This window comes from Ischnura elegans, chromosome 7 (genome assembly GCF_921293095.1).
Source record: "Ischnura elegans chromosome 7, ioIscEleg1.1, whole genome shotgun sequence".
Taxonomy (NCBI): Eukaryota; Metazoa; Arthropoda; class Insecta; order Odonata; family Coenagrionidae; genus Ischnura; species Ischnura elegans.
In genome coordinates, this window is record NC_060252.1 from 37,885,565 (window position 1) to 37,905,237 (window position 19,673).

Here is a 19,673-nt window from a genome sequence, read left to right on the forward strand (position 1 = left end):
TTTTTCAAGACACAATTTATTAGAACATGAAAATACATCAATAAATTAATAATTGTTAAAAGCACATACATAAATATTCCAAATGAAAGAAGTCATGGAAGTTAGATGCTCCTGAAAAAGAGAAGAAACATGACTGATGAGAGTCACAAACGACTTAACTCAAAATCAAATTAGCGAAATTGCACATGAAAAACTCTCCTTTACTTGGCTTATTAGTTATATGGTGCATTAATGTGAACCATTCAAATTATAGAAAGCAAAACTTAAATTATCACTGAGGAAGCATGCGCTTTGCATCATAGTTAAATGAAAAACGAAGCGATGACTCGTTACTTAGGTTATGTGTGAACTCCAAACGAAAACCACGTAAGATTCCAAAACATTCAGCAGTAACTAATAAGTATAAGCAGTAAATATACATTGCACTATAGCGAAACATGCCCGCATTCCTTATTTCTTCGAAAGCCCGCTCGAGCTCACTGAGTCCGGTCCTCCGCAGGATGACTAACGGACGGCGCGGCATCTGAGGCATTGATGACCGGTCGGTGTATTATCCTCCTCGTCCGGGGTATCCATGAGGCAGGAAAAGTGGACGGCAGTCGCCAACGCGTTGAAAGAAGAATTCGTTATAGGCTCTATGACCCCCGAAAAAGGAGCTTGAAATCCTTAAACGTGCCTGGATTAAAACACGAATTCAATGTCAACGTTCTCATGGCTAAACATGGAAGGAATAAACATGCCATCAGAGAAGTTAAAACGCTTACCTCCAATTATGACTGCAGTCACCACCACCGACCTCCTCCCCTTCACCTTAATTTCGATCAATACTTGCCGTTAACAAACGTCGAAGTACCGGGAAAATATTTATGCCATCAATCTTTTCATGCTAAAACCCACGCTCACCTCGCTCCTAGCAACTTGAGAGAAATAACGGCAACCGACAGCTTGACGTGCGGGAAAAGGTATACGTGTTGCCAAAAGCAAAATTTAAAAAAATACATTGCCGCTGAAAACAGGGTTCCGTATGTTGGCAAACCTTACGATGGGTAGCACACGTGCAGCAAGGGAGAAGCAGTTCAAATTCATGAGGGAGAGGGGATACCCAAATGCTGCAGCAGCTCTGTGGCCGGGCAGTTAAGACATTCGGCAAGAGAGATTCAGTGGAGTTATTAAGTTGGCCTGGCCTTTGAGCCTACTGTCCAGCTCGGTGCCAGTAGAGCTCATGTGCAGCAAGGGAGAAGCAGTTCAAATCCATGAGGGAGAGGGGATACCCAATGCTGCCGCAGCTCTGTGGCAAGGCAGTAAAGACATGCGGCAAGAGAGACGCAGTGGTGTCATAAATTCGGCCTGGCCTGAGCCTATTGTCCAGTTCAGTATCAGTGGGGCACATATGCAGCAAGGGAGAAGCAGTTCAAATTCAATGGACTTGCAAGGGAGAATGGCATCAGAGTTTCAGTTGAGTGCTCTTTTTCTTGTTGAGGACAAGGCAGTGCAGTGCAGTGACAAGATTGTTTCAAGGCAGTTTGAGCGCATTCAGTGGAGTTCCAGCCCAGAATCAGCTCTGTTTCAAGGGAGAAATTTTTACTTGAGTTATTCATGGTGATGGGTAGGCTTAAGGTAACACCCAACTACCCTTACTTGAGTGTAGGTTTACCCACCATAGTGAAGTTTATTTTCACCGAGGAGTACCCACCAACTGAAGCAAAAGTGCATTAATATTTAACAACAAAGTATGTATGTAAATAATAGAATGCACTCAATAATATCATCTGGTGGAGTAACTTCACAACTAATCGAAGTTGGAAAATAATCTCAGAATGGATATAAATCAAACCAAGGAAAAAATCTATCATACTTAAAACCCATGAGATGAATTTCAACTTTCCATGCGCCACCATCAGTATGATATCCAGATTTCCTTTACAATTGAAAATCAAGGAGCCTAGGGGTAAATAGCGAAGACCACCTATAAACTTACACTCAAAGATTGATGGTCCCTCTTACATTCCATTTACTACAACTTTAAATTAGAAACAGCTCTTGTAGCTCGACTCTGATAGTGAATTTTTGACCTGAAAAGGATTGAATCATAATTGAGGACTGCCGTTTAAGATTAATTAAAGATCCAAAAGCATTTCTACAAAAATAACAAATCTTCCATAAGTGGTATGAGCAAAAGATTCCTGAATCAGCATAGTAAGTACCATGACTATAGTTCTGTAGTGAAATCAATCAGGAAATAACTATAACAATAATAATTTTTATTTACGAATTTCCATTCTCTGCCAGATTTATTGTTCTAGCTAAAAGGGCAGCCAGGTGTTTTAAAACCTTTTGGTAATTTCAATTTATGCCAGACAAAATTTAAGGCGATTTCTTTGTGCATTAAATTTAGGATCATTGGTTTTCTGGATACTATTTGGCAATATTCTATATTTGCCAAAACCCAGATCAATATTCCTGTGAGCATAAATCAACATGCCTGCAAATTATATTTTTGGTGTTGTATTACATTCATAAGAACATGTGGATTAACTAAAGCACATAAAATATTTTTTTTTTAATCTAATAGATACATATTATAAATCGACATCAATTTTTTCCCTTAGAATACCTCCAAAATGGATTGTTTTAGAATTGATTTCATCCCAATATTCTTGCATGTACAGCATTGTTGTGTGTTTGACTATCTATGAGGATTAAAAGAGCTGCAATGAATTTTAACTTTCTCTCTCCCTCACAGAATCTCGCATTTATGAGTTCCTGGGGCATGTGATAAGTTCCCAAACAGCAGCTCCTGTTCAGATTCCACCTGGGTTATCATCCTTGCAAGAAGAAATGTCATCCATGGCAGGAACATTCCTCAGGCTAGTTTCCCACAATCGCTCAGTCTTTGGAGAATACTACGCAAACATCATCACTGAATTGTCTGAGAAATCGTGAGGAAAAATTGGTCGGTAACTTGTTATAGCTTACCGGTTGATGGTGGTGAATGATGCTCCGAGGCATTTGTTCATGTGTTCTGGAGCTTTTGAGTCTACTCACCACTGATAGAAGACTGGTTTTGAGCCCTCTGTGAGGTAATTACTGCGAGATGAAGTCTATCATTTGGGAAGCCAAAGCATTTGAGCATGCTTTGCTCTCATAACAAGTTTTCAGAAAACTCTTTTGTAACCCAAATGTTTGCACACCTTTTCATCTATTGCCAAATATTATACTAAAACTTAGAACTAACAGAAAAGGAAAACTTAAATAGCAGAAGTTTTTCTCACTTAGAATTCGACTGAAGTAACTTTTCAAACCTGGGGATTAGTATTTGTTGAATTAATGAAATGGAGTCTGAAAAAACTTGTATATTTGGTCAAAAAATATAATGTAAACAATATTTGACGAGTATGAAAATTTTAACAGGGCTCACATGATACCCCTGTTAGCTGACAGCAGTCATGGTTAAACCTTTCTCGATGTTGCTGTTTGAGGAACCTATGAAAACCTGGAAGAAATTGAATTATGTTAAATTGATGGCTTAAAATAAAATTGTTGATTGATAATTTCACCAGAAGGAAATTACCTTGAAACAAGTGATGCAATGTAGGATCAGGAATGAAGACTTCCTTGAGACACTCAATGAGTTTAGTGTAATCTTGGTCCTTTGTGTAATTCTGGACACCTGCAACAAACATCTTGTATTTTGATGTTTCCAATTCCTTCTTCACCTGGGTAAACAGTGAAGTATTTTGATTAATATTTTGTTGGCTAATATACTAGGTGATACGCAACTAGTTAGAATATCTGTATTTTATATGTCAACATTTATAGTGCTACTTTATGTCTGTTGCAACAAATTTATAAAAATAAAACATTGTTGTAAAAAGAAGGTGATTAATTGTTTCAAGTTAGTAGAATTTACTACACTTTAGAACTAACGCTAGAACTTTACTACAGTGGAACCTCGTTAAAGCGAGTACGGGTTATAGCGACACTCTCGCTATAACGAGAGATAGCCGATGCACCGTCAATTGACCCTATAATAAGCGTGTTAAAAAATTCGTTTTTACGAGACCCTTTTGGTGTGGCTCTCGCCATAGCGAGGGTTTCACCGCCGGAAGACTTTCATCAAGACTCCTTAACCTCTGTAATTGCTAGCGATCTGTTAGAAATGAAGTTAATGGAGTGCTCAATCTCAAATTTATGTGGTAAACTGTCGTTCGATAAATATAATGATTGACGAAACAATGCTTTGCATGATTTTTATTCAGTGCGGCGCTTATAAATTGTTTGAATAGTTAGTCGTTATTTGAGTAAGGAAATTTAGTGATGCAAAAAAACATCGCCTTTCGTCTGGATTTATGCTTACGTTTATCGGATAGATGTTTATCTGTCGCCGCACCACTCCTGTTACTGAATATCTGTTCGCAACAGGTATATTGGCTATTATTTGCTCCACCTCCGGTAAAGCGACAATTCGCTATAGCGAGTGTTTATTAGTGCACCGTGGGGTGTCGTTATATCGAGGTTTCACTGTATAGAACTTTGACACCAACATTAAGTAAATAAATTGTGTGTAATTTCTAATATTAAATACATTTTCTCTCATAACAACTTAGCAACAATGACACCCAACCAGCAAATATCATAGTAATACGATATCTGGGTATTCTTCTGCGTTTATCCATTTTGCAGGACAATATTTCGCCAACGTTCCAGTTGGCTTCCTCAGGTCCACTGAAGTATTGAAGGAAGCCAACTGGAACGCTGGCGAAATATTGTCCTACAAAATGGATAAATGCGGAAGAATACCCAGAAAAATCACCAGATATCATCATAATCTCCGCGGAAGCCTACTTGGAAACATAGTAATACATTTATGAATACTCTATGGATATTTTAATGCATGTATGTAAGCATATACGAATGTAAATCCATGAATTTCTTACATTTATGCATGTAAATTCATGCATATGTATGTATATTAGATTAAGATTTATGCATTTTTATGCATAAATCTAAATCAAACTTGATTGGGAAGCAAGCCTTCTCTCATAAACACTGATCAGCAAAAAATGATATTTTTAATAATACTCATTGGAAAAGTTCAAATTTAAAAGTGATCTTAAACTAACATATAAAAATTGAGCAGAGTCTATCTACAAGTCCATCATTCTAGAACAGCAGACACAATTGAGATAATATTTGGCAGGGCAACCAATGTATATGCTTTACGAAGATGGTGCTGAAGACTCTGAAGGCCTTAATGTGGTTTCCTTTACTCTAAAAACTCTCATTCATGTCCCTGAATGAGAAGTTTTCCTTCTATTAAAAGCATGTAGAATATAATATTGCCTGAATATAATGTGAACAAAGCAAATAGATACTCTACCTTGGAGGTAGTATATCTATTTGTGTCCCTGTAGAGCCTGACGTCCAAAAAGAGTGCTTCGTAATAAATTCATAACTGATGGATAAGGCACTGATTACGGTGAAATTTATGCACATATTGGGTAAAGAGGGGAATACATTAATGGACCTATAAGAATGGCCTATCGCCTCGAGTGCTGCATTTTGGACTGTCTTTGGTGGCTTACACAATGGAGAAATACATTTAGAAATTTTTGTTTCTGTTTAATGACATCTTTTTGCTATTTTAATTACTAGTTTAATTGATGACATGAGAGCTTAGGTTGTCTCCATTAGAAACACTAAAGTATAATAAACCACACTATTCTAAAAATGATTCTTAAATAATCACAGCAGAAAAAAATCTTATTCTTCCATTCCAAAATTTGAATTCTGTAAGGTATTGCAGTGTTTGTTCCTATGGTAGGAAATTTTGATGGAATTAGTTTCTTAAAATTAGAGAGAAATTTGATAACAGCATGCGTTCAATACCACATAATGAAGGTAATTTAATAACAAGTTTTACAATATATATATACCTTGTATGTAAGCCTAAGTGAACCACCAAGAAAGGCACTGCAATGACCTATAAATTTTTTGACATATGAATTATAAAATTTCTCCTACCATTTATTCTTGGCAATTAATAAATGAAAAGAATGATTACCAAGTAAATAAATTAGCGTATTTCCCAGGCTAGAAAAAATAAAGACCACCAGAGAAGTGAAAAATGATTTTTAACTTTCTTGGCACATTATAGCTGTTTTTTTTCAATTTTGGTTTGACACTGGATCACATCCTGCATCTCAGCATATGCTTTAAGGTATGAGTCGTACATGTACATATATGGTTAGATGGTGATGGCCTACTTAGAGTCCTTTAGCTTTGCCTGTAGGGCATGCGATATCTGGTTATTTGGAGTCTATCAGCAGCCAGACCCCTGGGTTTCAACATTATGCAATGGGAAATTTAGGCAAATACCAACAACAAAAGGTGCCTTCGAACCATGTAAATCTTCGAATCAGAGCTATTTCCAGTCGAGGACAACATATGAATGGAACAGCATTTACCATTCTTGGGATGTTTTTCTTCCATTTCATGAACATTTGAGATAGAGAAGTTAGATATAGGTAAATTTGACTGAATATCTATGCTACGGCATGTTATCCAAATATTTCAATAAAAATGTATCTAGTCCTTACCTGTTTCAAATAAGTGGCAATTTCAGCTGCTTTCCCACTCCGTGGCTCTGTCTTGCTCTTTTCACCCAATTTAACTTTATCATCACTATTTGTACTTTTACTACAATTTTTTGAGTCATCGGAAAGTATATCTCCAGAAGGCTCCTTTAGATTAAAATTTAATGGGACAATTTTAAGTTTTTTCCGCACTTGCTGACTAGGAACTAGGCTATCACAGTTTGTAGGTCTCTTTGCGGCAGAAGTTTCAACAGCTGCATTAAAGTCTATTGCTTTTGATGAACTTTCAAGAGCTGTGAATAAACAAGAGCTCTTATTTTCCTTGCTTGGCTCACTAACATTGGATGAACTGGGTCCATAATCAGCTGGAGTCCAACTGGGTGTATGATTCACAGGTTCTGCATTTTCCTTAGCAGCTGATGCACTTCCTTGGACTATTTTTGATTCAGTGAAATCAAACGATGCACCAGCTGCACACAGAGTTTGTCGCTTCTCCTCCCTAACAGATTTGCTCGGACACTGGAAGAAGAAAAAGTCTTTCAAAAAACATTGACATTCATTCAGGAAAACATTTTTGGAGGGTGAGTACAGTAATATGAACACATCGGCAACATGAGAGAGGGATTTGAATAGTATCTCGAATCCATATTCACCAAATTCTTAGTATTTTGAAAGTTTACTGACAGCATGTATTCACCTCCAGGGATAAATGTTTCATGAGCAATTAAATGGTAACTGAATGATGCCACTCCTTTTCCACATTTTCCCTCAGAAGCACTATTTGCCGCTCTTGCGTAGATCACAAGAGAAACAATTTCAGAAAGCACCAATAAGAAGTCCATCAAAGATATCAAATCCCGAGGCCAGGAAACCTCAGTTAGCTCGACATAAGCAATAGTAACCAATTTTTAATTGCGATTGAAGATTTTAGTAACAGAAAGAACAGTGGGTAGAATAGGCAGATTTAGGTGGGGGGGGTCTTACAAAATAGACAACCTTTCTCCGTGTATATAATCGTGGAAGGTTACTCCGTCAGGTTCTCCGTAACAGCCAATGTTTCGATGGACGACTCATGAATCGAAACGTCAGCCGTGATGGAAAACCTGACCTTGAGGAAATTCCGAGTAACCTTCCACAAACATTGTATTTGATTATCGCTATTACATTTCCCAAAGAATATTTTTTCATTAGCATATAATCATTTCTCCCATAAAAAGGAACATCATTCACTGCCGGCAGTGTTGATAAATATCTGAATATAGTCCCCCCTTTTCTTCCAAAAATGCCCGTGGTAAAAGTAAAGGGGCAGACAATATTCAAACGCATTTTTTTAACTTTTCCCGAAACTGAAGCCTCAAAATTAGGGGGGGGACTATATTCAGAGGGGGACTATATTCAGAGAAATACGGTATTCATGAATATGCATGGCAGTAAAACTTTCATATTATCTGCCTACCTACCTCAGGCATGCACATTTAATTAATGATTCCATATATCACTTTAGAAAACTTTAACTTAACCAAATAATGATTCACTATAGAAGTGGAATGCTGTTTTGATAGTCAAATTGATTTGTACACAATGCAAGACCAAAAACTTACATAAAGAGAATTTAATAAGAATTCTCACTTACAAGCTGTTCTGCCCGGCGGAAGAAATCTCGCACACCTTTAATCACCTCCCCAAAATTTGAGTAAGCCTTGAAATGAGGTTGCAGCCATGCCGAGAGCTCCTTCTTAAATGAGGGAGAGTCAAAACGTTTATCGCAGAGAAGAATAGCCCCATAGTCTGATGCATGACGTATAACACGTCCCACAGCCTGATTTACAGCTCTGGATGCTTCAAGGTTATACCAGTCTTGGCCAGACTGACACAATGATTTCTAATGATGACAAGAAGAGTCCATGGAAAGAAAAAATGACATTTATGCAAAATATATCTATGAGTACACTAGAGCCTAACTTGGAGAAATAACAAGTAAAAAACAAAAATGAATGGCATTACCCATGAATGACAATTTTCCAGGCCGACAGAATGTTATAAAATTCCACACAAAAAGGTGAGACAGAGGCACACAGATCTACACTGGCTAAAGTAGACTACTTCCCAAAACCCATTCACATACTACAGCACAAGAGTTGATTGCACAGCAACTCTTCAGTTAATAAGGTATTCCATAAGAATAAAACAACGTATCATTAGCACTTATAACCAACTACGTATTCTTATTAGAGTATTAACCCATCACCATACATATATTTAATCATAAGTTGGAGGAATATTCAGCAATGTTGCACCAATATGTATCTTAATCTACATAATTTTATTTAAAAAAAACAATATATAAGGGATTAAGATATTTCAATTAACTTACCTCATCAGCCTTCTTGTTATTCCTGTTTTCATCCAAGTAAGATCTTTTTAGGACAACTCTAGGATCTTTGTATGGAGGGAAAGGGAGACCAGTGACCACAACACCCCTTCCGTTATAATCAGCAAAATCTAATCCTTCAGATACCTGATCAAATAACAATAAAAAAATTTGAGCAATTGATAGGTAGTTTGAAATTATACTCATTAGTACCTATATATGCATACCATGTCAATATGAATGTATACATCATATTAGTGTATATGCATCAAAACAGGGTAATGAATCAGTCATAAACTCAGTGCCATTCGAATAAGTTATAAGTTATGCTAAATTCATAAGTAATCACCAACCATATTCAGCAATGGAGGCACACATAAGGAGAAAGTGTTAGAAAAGTGATCCAAAATTTTTTTAAAAGCTACATACTATGAAAAGGAACACAATACATTTCAGAAATATAAATTACATTTAAAACATGATGCACCCTTAAGGAATAAGTACTTTCAAGATCATACCTTTCCTCGGCAAACAGCCATAAAGCAAGCACCCCTGTATTCAGGATCCTTGATCTTTGCATAATATTCATTCATGGCACTATTCAACCCTTCTTTTCCTTGGGGTTCAACAAATATAGGCTAGAAAATAAAATGGATATCAAGTTGAATTTCCAAATAAAAATTCATATTCACCAGATTCTATTAATCGGTTTATGTAAACAGCTACTATCATTCAAGTTACAGCAAGAGTCATAGAACTGAGGGAGCACCCTGCCCCCAAAAGGCATTTAATGCAACTCACAAAACGTCTGGCTGTTAATTATTTCACCTTTTTTATTGCATTATGTCCTTCAGGATAGTTGTAGTTGACATACCTTTTTCTCTTGAATTCGACTCCATATTCCAGATTCCTGCCAACTATCTCTACAAGCATTCATCAAAGGGTATGATGGAAAAAATATTAGTAGTCCATCAGGGACAATCCGACTGAAATTCACAATGGTCTGACCAAGTGATGCAACATATTTAGGGTCACTCCTGGAAGAGAAAGTGTGCCTTTTGAGAAATAGGAAATATAGTTTGCTCCGTCCTCAAATTCAGCATTTATATCAGTGTTACTACGATTAACTGAGTATTGACCAGTTAGTAGTTGTGTTCAAGCAAATGCATAAACGTTAAATAAAAATTCAGTTGTGATCACCAATCACATACACAATTATTGATCAATTATACTAACTAGTATTAAGTAATTTTAAGAGTTCGGTAAAAATTCATTTCTCGGGTAAGTGAGCTTAGAAAAACACACAGGAGTGTTTAAAATATTCACCTGGGTACAATACAATAATATGTCCAGAGCTACCAAAAAAATATGCATTTTCCCATTGCTTCCTCTGTACATGCAAAGTTTTCCAAGGACAACCGTGGATTGCCTGTCAAGGATGGCAGAAGATTGTTAAGGTCGTTTTACACGGGGCACGGAATTGCGCAGGTTAGAGCTGCATGCAATTTCTAAAATGGTGCAGAATTGCGCAAATGCATGAACGAAATTAGAACAGGGGCTATTTTGCCATCTCGCATCCACGCATTCTCGCATGTGTTCTAGCAATTCACTCCTTTACACGATGCAATTTTGATTGTGCCTTCGCACGTACGTCAGATTGTGCGATTCCATGTAAAACAGCCTTTAAAGAGGCTACAATAACTTGGACAGCACTGCTTAATTTCAGCTGGAATGCACCAGAATGACATTCCAGCACCTCTCAGAAAAAATGGAGTCACGTCAAAAAAAAGTCATCCTTTTTTTATAATTGGTAAAACATGATTCCTCATTGTGACTTATATTACAAGTTTAAAAAATTGGAAGTTTCAGGGGGCACTTTTAGGGCTTATATTTGAAAATCATGAGTGGATTAAAAGTGTGAATTTGTTCCAGTACCTCAATTTTTAGAAATTAAGCACTGGTGGACAGAATGACCATAGGAAAGGGGGCGTCCATCAATTACGTGAGGTGATTTTGGCGATTTTTGGACCCCTACTGCCCCATTAGTGAGATTTAGCTCGACCTCCTCCCTCTATTCTCACATGAGATTGCCCAAAAGCATTCAGTGTAAATACATATTTTAATCTATGCTTCATTGCGTTGGCTTCACTAAAAAGCAATTTGTTTAATTTTTTAAATTTAGGATTAGCGTATTTATTCGTGTAAGCCGGACCTTCGTACATCCCACGCAACCCCATTTTTTCGGCCGGCTCGAGAGCAAAAAAACTTATTAGCACTTTTTGGGTGCTGTCTAATATAGGAACTTGTGATTTATTGGTGAATCGATAAATTTAAGTTATGATACCATGATTATTAAAAATAAATAATGTCAGAAATGTAATTCTGACATTATTTACCAATGCTAAACTCCGGAGAAATAAACGATAGGAATTTGAGAGAAAATGATGCACAGCTTATGTGAAAACATGGAGAATTAATGTAAGCCATGCACCCCTCTTTTTTCACCTGGCATTTCCGGAAAAAGGGTGTGTGGCTTCTCTGAGTAAATACGATAGTTAAGACTAGTTTTTAAGATTACTAACATCGCAATTTCACACTGTTTCTTGCATAAGAAATAAGGGATACTTCAATACCTCCACTGCAAAAACGCTCAACAATCACCCACCAAAACAAATCCACTCATCTAGCAGCCAAACAATACAAATCTGCTCGGCTGGCAGTGTCCGGAGAATAAACCCTCACCTCCATGCTTGCAGAATAGGAGATGAGTGTTTATGCTCCCAGCACTGCCAGCTGAGCGGATTCGTATTGTTGGGCTACTGGATCAGCCGATTTAATTTGGTGGAGGTATCGAGTTGCCAGGACCTCTGCTCTCCCCCATGTGAGATTGAGTCAGAATTGGCTTGACCCCCCACTCCTCCTTGACATCTCACATAATTAATGGATACCCCCAAAGGGTGGGAAAGGAAGGGAGGAGAGAAACCTGGCGTCAGCATTAACCTGTGCCTAATGAAAGATATGAAAGAGTCAATGCATGGAGTGCTCTACTTGAAAAGCACTCCATACATTGGGTGCATCTCTACTGAGAAGTCTTTGCTACAGTCAGGATTGGAACCTGTCCCCACAGGGTGTGTGTGAAGACAACACTCTAATTAACACACCAAACCCTATTCCCCGTATATGTTGAGGAAATGCATGAAAAAAAGTTAAATCTGAGGTTCCGTGGCATTTCTCCATACGAGTCTCAGCTTTCGGGCATTCCTCCACATTGAGATGTCCATAGGTGAAGACAGTTTCTCCAGCTAACCTGCTGGCATCTTCAGGTCAGAAGTAGCGATGCATGAATTTGACCGTCTTATATAGGTACTCTGGGGATTGGAGGTTGGTTATGGTTGGCTGGTTAACAAATCATAGCCCACCTGAGAGTCAACCAATCAGAACCGACCTCCGATCCCCAAAGTACCTATATAAGGCGGCTAAATTTATGCATCCCTACTTGTGAACAGAAGATGCCAGCAGGATGACTGGAGAAACTGTCGTCACCTATGGACAACACAATGCAGAGGAACACCCGAAAGCCGAGACTCATATGGATAACAAAAATTAAGAACTACACACAGGATGTCCAGCCATTCAAAGCAGAAAAATTCATGCCTAATTCCCGGGTTTCCAGGGAAATTTTACAAAACTTCCAGGTTAATCTTACGTGATTACTGCGATAGATAAGGATTTTAAAACACCCAAAATTACTTCAATATGTACTTTTAAATAACATTATATTTATGTATTTACCAGGACAAGGAATAGGTTACTTAACACACATTAAATTTAAAATTATTCAATCCAAGCCAAGAAGCTGCTTCGACCTCAAAAATAAATATTAATGTCACCTGACATTATATTCTTTGTCTTTTTGAATCCTACTCGAGTAAAGTGTGCTAGAAATTTTGATTCTGTTGTCTTGCCCAAAATTTCTTGTTTTAATACGGCTGTAAAAATTCTACAATGCTATGGCACTTAAAAATTACGACTGACACATTTAAGGCCAGAAAATGGGTGTCGAACTGCATGGTTCCCACTTAAACTAACATATAAAATTCACGGTTTTTCCAGATTTTCACGGTCTAGATGTCGTCAAATTCACGGTTTTAAGATAAACCATTTCAGGCAGAAATATTGATCGGGTAACGATCAACGGCCGCAGGTAAACTAAAAATTTAACAAACGCGACAATGCCGTGAATGCAAATGCAGCAATGAAAGTGCTAAACGCAGCTAAAGTCCCCCCCCCCCCTAAATCCGCCTATGATCCTGAACATAATTGATTTTTTGCCCTGCATTTTGGCACTTGTCTTACCGCGTGGCATATGAAGAACTCAATGAGAACCCATCCGGACCATTTTTGACGACTCCCATCCACACTTGATGGGGCTTTATGATGTGAGGATTTTCCAGGGTCACATTCACAGGAATTCCAAGTTCAGAAATCAGAGGTGGCAAAGGAGCCAATGTTCCACTGGTCAATATGAGAGATCGTAACTTATGATCGAGAAGGGACTGCATCCTGTGACAAAAATAACGAAGTTAAAAGACAGGGGTATTAAAAATCAAAGTAATTCATGGGCAGAACATTTCTTGAATTATGATTGATGAATAAATCCTGATTATGAATGAATGTTGAGAGTATAACTGAAACAATGGATAATTTAAAATAGCATGCAGAGGACAACTAGAGGGCTAACAAGGAAGGAAAGTACATAGATAAATTATGAGGTTTGGATACTGAGACATATGCTGCAGGGAAGACAAATATTATAAAATTTCCAAAGAGAAAAATATCTCAAGATTAGAAAATGCAGTATATCCTATTACACAATGTTGTATAGAAAACCAATTCCACTTCAAAATAGAATCCCATCTCATTATGATTCTCACATAAAAAAAATGTTCCAACTCTGAAATTTTTCATGAGTTTTACTAGAAAATTTTAAACAATATAGTGAGGCACCAGAAATAATTAAGAACTATTCAAAATTACATACCCAAATCCAGGGGATAAACACCAGTAATTAACAACTCGTCCAGTAGCTTTCGATGATACTGTCTTAAGTGATCCCCAAGAATCTGCTTTCTTCTTTTTTCTGGGATCTTCCACAGTGACATGGACCTATTTGAAAGCCAAGGGTAGAAATTGAAGCTCAAATGGACTGAACTCCACATGCATTAATATATCAAGTACCTGAGGTAGATGACTACAAGAAATGGGTAAAAACTAGGGATGGTCGGATCGGATACCTCGGATCCAAATATCCGCGGATATTGCCCTTCATCAGATACATCGGATTCAAAGTCGCGGACGACATCGGATCTGGATCCGAAATTTTAAATAATAGCTTCAGTGAATGCAACGCCCCATAAGGGTGGACAGAGTTCCGATTCTATCTTTGAATACGGCACGCATGCAATTCTTGTCCTACTCATGAACCATTTTGTTTGAAAGCTCTCGCAGAGGTTCCGCAGCAGAATTTCAGCCGTTGAAAATAAAAAAGGCAAAATACGACTGGCACATAGTGTGACTCTTCCCAAGAGATTGAACAATCATTGGGGGAATCTCAGCGTCAGGAATTTGAAAATGCATTTGGATCCGAAAATATCCAATCCGAAAATCAACGATCCGATCCGAATCTGGATCCGAAAAAAATTCTGGATCCGTCCATACCCAGTAAAAACAAATCAAAATTGATAATTGGAAAAGTTTACTTTTAACTAATTAGACCTTGTGAATATTGAATATTCGTTTAATAAATATTCGTTTAAATTCTTAAAATTATTGAAAATCAGGGCAGCACTCATATAAACGAACATCTTTATCCATTCTTTTCCCCTATTCTGGCATCCGTTTTAAAATTCATCTCTATCTCTATTAGGTAACAATAATAAGATATATACATAAGAATTCACGTCTGATGATGATGATTACCCTGGTCATGTTCGGTAAAAAATAGTGGTTTAAGTAAGAGTGAACTATCCAAGAAACCTTGGAGAGAGCAAGGGTAAAGAGCAGGTGTGACCCAGCACTTCAGAAATTCAGTCCCTATCAGACCTCTTCCATGTTATCATGGTGAATATGCTCATGGAGCAGTGTTGTCAAACCTCATGCGCTATCCTTGTATCTTTCAGTATGCCTTCACCAATGGTGCCGCATTCAGCATGGTAGTTGGCAATGTTATCAACTTCTGTGAAGGGATTATCCTCAATACCTTCCAAATGAATAGGTATATTGTGTCAGCGCCGCACCCAAAATACCAATGGCCAGCCATGACTCACACATTTTCAGTGACATGTAGGGCATCTACCTACATTTGGCAACATTGAGTTTGCATGGAAGAGGTCTGAGAGCAACTGAATTCCCTAAGCACTAGGCCACTGCAGCAATCTGCTGATTGGCAAGGGGAAATTCACGTGTCAGAAAACTTTCCTTCCCCTCACCCTCACTTGCTTTAGCCACACCAGCTCACCCGCAAGGATAACTTGACCAGAGTCTAATAGCAATAGCTTACCTTGTAGCATCGCTTCACATTTTCTATATGCCTCTCAGAGTCCATCTCTCGACTGAAAACAACTTTGAGTAGATCTGAGAATGATTGCAATCCATTGCCACGTCTTTGAAAAGGAGCACTCCCACTAGTTCCTTCAGAAGTCATTGAAGATGTTGTCAGGTACTGGATTAACTTCTCAAGCAGGTCGAGGATCACAGTTTTCTTCTCAATCGTAATTCCTACTTTGCCCAATAGGTCGATCATGTAGCTACCCGGATGCGTTGCACTCTGATCTTCATCCTTGGATCCACTTCTGACTTCAATTGAATCAACAGCATCTTCCAAGGCAAGGAACAGTGTTTTCAGAATGCACAGTTCTTCCATAGTGAAATCTTTCAATGTGTCCTCTCCATTAAAAACTTGTGCATTCATCTGTGACAGATCACCAAAGTCTTTCATAATCTGAAAGAATGTAAGGGGAAAAAAGACATTGTTATGTACACAAGCAAAGCCTAGGAATGAGTTTAACAAAACTACAATAAATTTATTTTTATGCCTACAGAGATAACAGCCAAGGAAATGATCAAAAATATTTCAAATTGCCACCTTGATTTAGACCAACAAAATTCCTGAAAACACTTTAAAACGTAGCAAAGGAGTACATATTAAAATATTTTCCCACCTCAAGTTACTCCATAGCTGGCTGGCAGAGTAAAACATGGTCACCTGCTTTCCCAGCAAGTAGAAAGTGATACACCATTATAAAAGCTGTTCCCAAGTTAAGGGTTTTCGGTGCTTTACTCTTTAAGATATGTATCTCAGCCTCCATATGATTATAATTCAAATCTATTCAGAAATGAAATGCCACATGTGCGGAAACACTAAGAAGTGGTAATGAAAACTTTATTTCAAGTAAGAAGTTGGTTAAATCTTTACAAAAAGGCAATGGATATAGTATTAACCATTAAGTAGCGGGAGTACATGATTTTAGCTACAGTCTGCGCAGGAGAGAACCAAGAAATATTCTTCCCTCTAGCCTGGCAGAGTTTTTCACAAGGAGTGAACCCTTATAATCCGGGATAACCCTTCTTTCTTTCCTACCAAAAAATAGGCCTGCATTTGGGGGCTTGTTGTAGGCATATTAAGAGCATGGAGTGGGAAGGAGGCAATACGAAATGGGCATTGTGATAGGAAACGTAGGGAGTCACCCCCTGCCACGAAGGGTGGTCGAGGAGAGTTAAGCTGCATTAATGATCCCTACAGTGAGGGAAAGTGCACTTGGCCTCTACTCGGGTGGCAATAAAAATTTTGGGAAACTGTTACGGGTAGTCGAGCAATGGTCAAACGTTAAAAAACGTTTTCCCGCAGTCAGCGTACAACGCATTTAAAAACGTTCCTGCAGCCTTAGGGTTAAATTGCAAAGGTGAACGCAGAAAATTACTCACTAGGATGCTGTAAAAAAAGGTAATACAGTGAAACCTCCGTTCACAAACACCTCTGATCTAAGAATTAGTATTCGATTCTCCTGCAGAAGGAAATGGATTTATGTAAGGATAGAACCTCCAGTAGATGTACTCTCCCACTTATGGTACAAACACTTTTTAGTCACAATTTTACTCTTTTACGGACACCATCACCATGGGCTTTCTGACCAATTTCTCAAAAATTGAGAGTATTTTTAAATAAAAGGATTTCATTGAGCTGGCTTAAATTCCCACACTATAATATTTGCAGGTTTATATTAAGCGTAAATATTATCTTAGGTTATCTTTAGGTCACCTCCCACTTACGGCCACCTCTAACTTACGGACACGTTTTCCAGGACCTTTAGTGTCCGTCAATGAGAGGTTTCACTGCATATTAGAATATGAGTTTAGAACAAATCCAAATTAAGGATATATATGGGAGCCTATTTACTCCATTGATGGGGCTACCAAACGTAGAGCCAACAATAGGAAAAGATTCAGGAAAGTACTCTTAATCAGCCTGAGTTCAAGCTTACAGGAAAAAAATGCAAGGTGAATTAGATCACTAGTGATATTCTAGTGATCACATTAGTTCGAAAAAGAAACAAGTTTTGAACTGGCAATGGAAAGGAAAACTCGTTTGAAGTATAGGATTTAACCACTCCAGTTAAAATTTAATTCATTCAAACCTCAATTCAAACACAGAAAATCCCAAATCCATAAGAAAGAAGACACCTGCATTAATTGAAGACACAATACATATCACAACTTAATTTTTGATGGCAAATAATTAACTTGATGCGATGGGAAACAATACTTCATGAAATATGACTAAGTACCATGGCAAGTATTAAACAGAAATTCAGTTTCGGCAAAGAACTAAACACATCATAACTTTAATAGATAAATATTTAATAGTTAACTAAAATGAAAATATCTGTTTCCCTACAGAACAATCACTGTAAATAAGGATAATCAAGTTAAGTATTTATATTCACTTAGGGGCATTTTATTGGAAAATTTACCTTAGTCACTTCATCAATGCACATCGCTATGTCTGTGCTTCTTAAAACTAAAGATGTTGACTCTTCACACATTTTCTCAATGTTGTGCGCTTCATCTAGTATCACTATCTTGTTCTGAAAAAATATAATTGAAAAATTAGTTTACCAATTCAAATGTTGAAAACAGAATAAAAATTCTATTCTTTTAAATACCTCCAATTCAACACCATTAGCCTTCCGAGATTTAGGATCTAGGATGTAATTGTATGGCATAAATACGATGTCAGCGTTTTGTTTTAACTCTTTAGCAACGTAATAAGGACAGCACTGCAACTTGCGCCCAGCTTTAACCAAATCTTCAATATCCATCGGCCCACTTTCTTTGAAGATAACGTCCTCCTTTTTTGATTCCACATTGTTATAAAAATGGCAGGCCCTGTTAAATTAATAAAAAAAGCACTGCCACAAAAGCCTAACTCATAAATGGTCTTCATCACAATACTATGAGAAGCCGTAGAATCAAATAATTATCAACAAAAACAAGAAATAAAACCTTGTGGAAACCAAATGATGGCACATATGGACTTTGCCAGCATTGCTTGTCTCTTGAGAAACCTGGGGATGAATACACATTTGGTCTCGCGACCCAAGAACAGCAGTCCTGACATGGGCATAGGCTGTGCGTTTCAATTCCTGTATTGCTTGCGTCAACTGCGAGTGAGTTCTTGATGCGTAAATCACTTTGGGAGTTCCTCCTGAAAAAAGAAAATCATCAAGTGAACTCTTAAATCCTTTTCCACTAGATTCAGATGAAGGGTGAGTTAGATCATTACTATGGTTGAAACTCACCCCATGCATACGGTTCTATTGGAATATTTCCCGCAGCAGACAGCCCACTTTTTATATCCCTGAAATATGCCTCGCCAGAGGGTAACTCTCCCTCCAACAGACCAAGACTTTGAGCTTGTAATCTTGCTTTGGATACCATTACCCAACCTAAGGCTGAACAGAGTAAACTAAGTGTTTTTCCGGTCCCCGTTGGGGACTCCAATATTCCGTTTTGACCCTATAGAATTAGAAATAGATTTGTAAAGTATTTAAAAATCATATGAATAAGTTAAATACGCATTATTCAATGAACCAAATGCAATGAAATGAAAATACATTACCTTCTGTAGACATTCGATAACTTTGGACATATAAGCAACCTGAACATCATAGGGCTGGAATGGAAAATTAACTGGAATCCCATTTATAATAACTTCCGGCATATCTTAAGAAATGATAGTGACAAATGTAAACAATATCTTCAACCAAAATGTGAAACATAAACAACATTAGTGCAATAACTTATCTCCCGCCTTCCAAAACAGAAGACGGAAACAGCTGCATAACGATATTTTCAATGAGCGGTAAATATGAAGAAGCATAGGATGGTGCTGTGGCATGAAAATTTACTAAATAAATGCCGTAAACTCACTCTAAACATCTTATTTGCCGAAAATTGGTCGGTTTTGTTATGTAATATAATTATTACCTTAATTGTATTATTAATGTTGTAGAAAATTATTTAACTCAACTCGCACGAGCAGAAAAAGCTGTATAAGTATGATATAATTTCGCTCCACAGCGTGATTAGCTGTCGATGATATTTTTAAAAGTTAAAAAATAAATAATTTCATTAAGGAGCCCAAGGTG

At 37.5% G+C, this 19,673-nt stretch overlaps 2 protein-coding genes across 4 annotated transcripts in view; one reads left to right on the top strand and one right to left on the bottom strand.

Moving 5' to 3' along the window:
• The window catches only part of LOC124162823 (T-complex protein 11-like protein 1), a 46,687-nt gene extending 42,810 nt beyond the window's left edge, over positions 1-3,877 (top strand). For all 3 annotated transcript variants that reach the window (XM_046539486.1, XM_046539484.1, XM_046539485.1), the window contains one exon: positions 2,744-3,877. In XM_046539486.1, the coding sequence (XP_046395442.1) occupies positions 2,744-2,943 (200 nt within the window). In that variant the 3' untranslated portion in view covers positions 2,944-3,877. The remainder of the gene's footprint in view (positions 1-2,743) is intronic.
• A 907-nt stretch (positions 3,878-4,784) lies between these two features.
• Positions 4,785-19,349, bottom strand: LOC124162478 (regulator of telomere elongation helicase 1 homolog). The gene is made up of 13 exons (XM_046539022.1): positions 19,145-19,349; positions 18,825-19,041; positions 18,529-18,730; positions 18,189-18,411; positions 17,997-18,110; positions 15,527-15,967; positions 14,009-14,133; positions 13,324-13,530; positions 9,842-10,004; positions 9,486-9,605; positions 8,971-9,114; positions 8,230-8,478; positions 4,785-7,115 (listed from the first exon to the last, which is right to left on the bottom strand). Exons 1-13 carry the CDS (start codon positions 19,244-19,246, stop codon positions 6,561-6,563), a joined length of 2,862 nt encoding a protein of 953 aa, XP_046394978.1. The 5' UTR covers positions 19,247-19,349; the 3' UTR covers positions 4,785-6,560.
• Positions 19,350-19,673: the final 324 nt, after the last annotated feature.

Excerpts from the sequence above, each read along its gene's own strand:
- LOC124162478 (XM_046539022.1), bottom strand. The coding sequence starts at position 19,246 with ATGCCGGAAGTTATTATAAATGGGATTCCAGTTAATTTTCCATTCCAG. Across the intron at positions 14,134-15,526 it reads ATGTGAAGCGATGCTACAAG|GTCCATGTCACTGTGGAAGA; the intron begins GTAAGCTATTGC and ends GCTTTCAAATAG. Across the intron at positions 9,606-9,841 it reads GTCGAATTCAAGAGAAAAAG|CCTATATTTGTTGAACCCCA; the intron begins GTATGTCAACTA and ends TTTATTTTCTAG.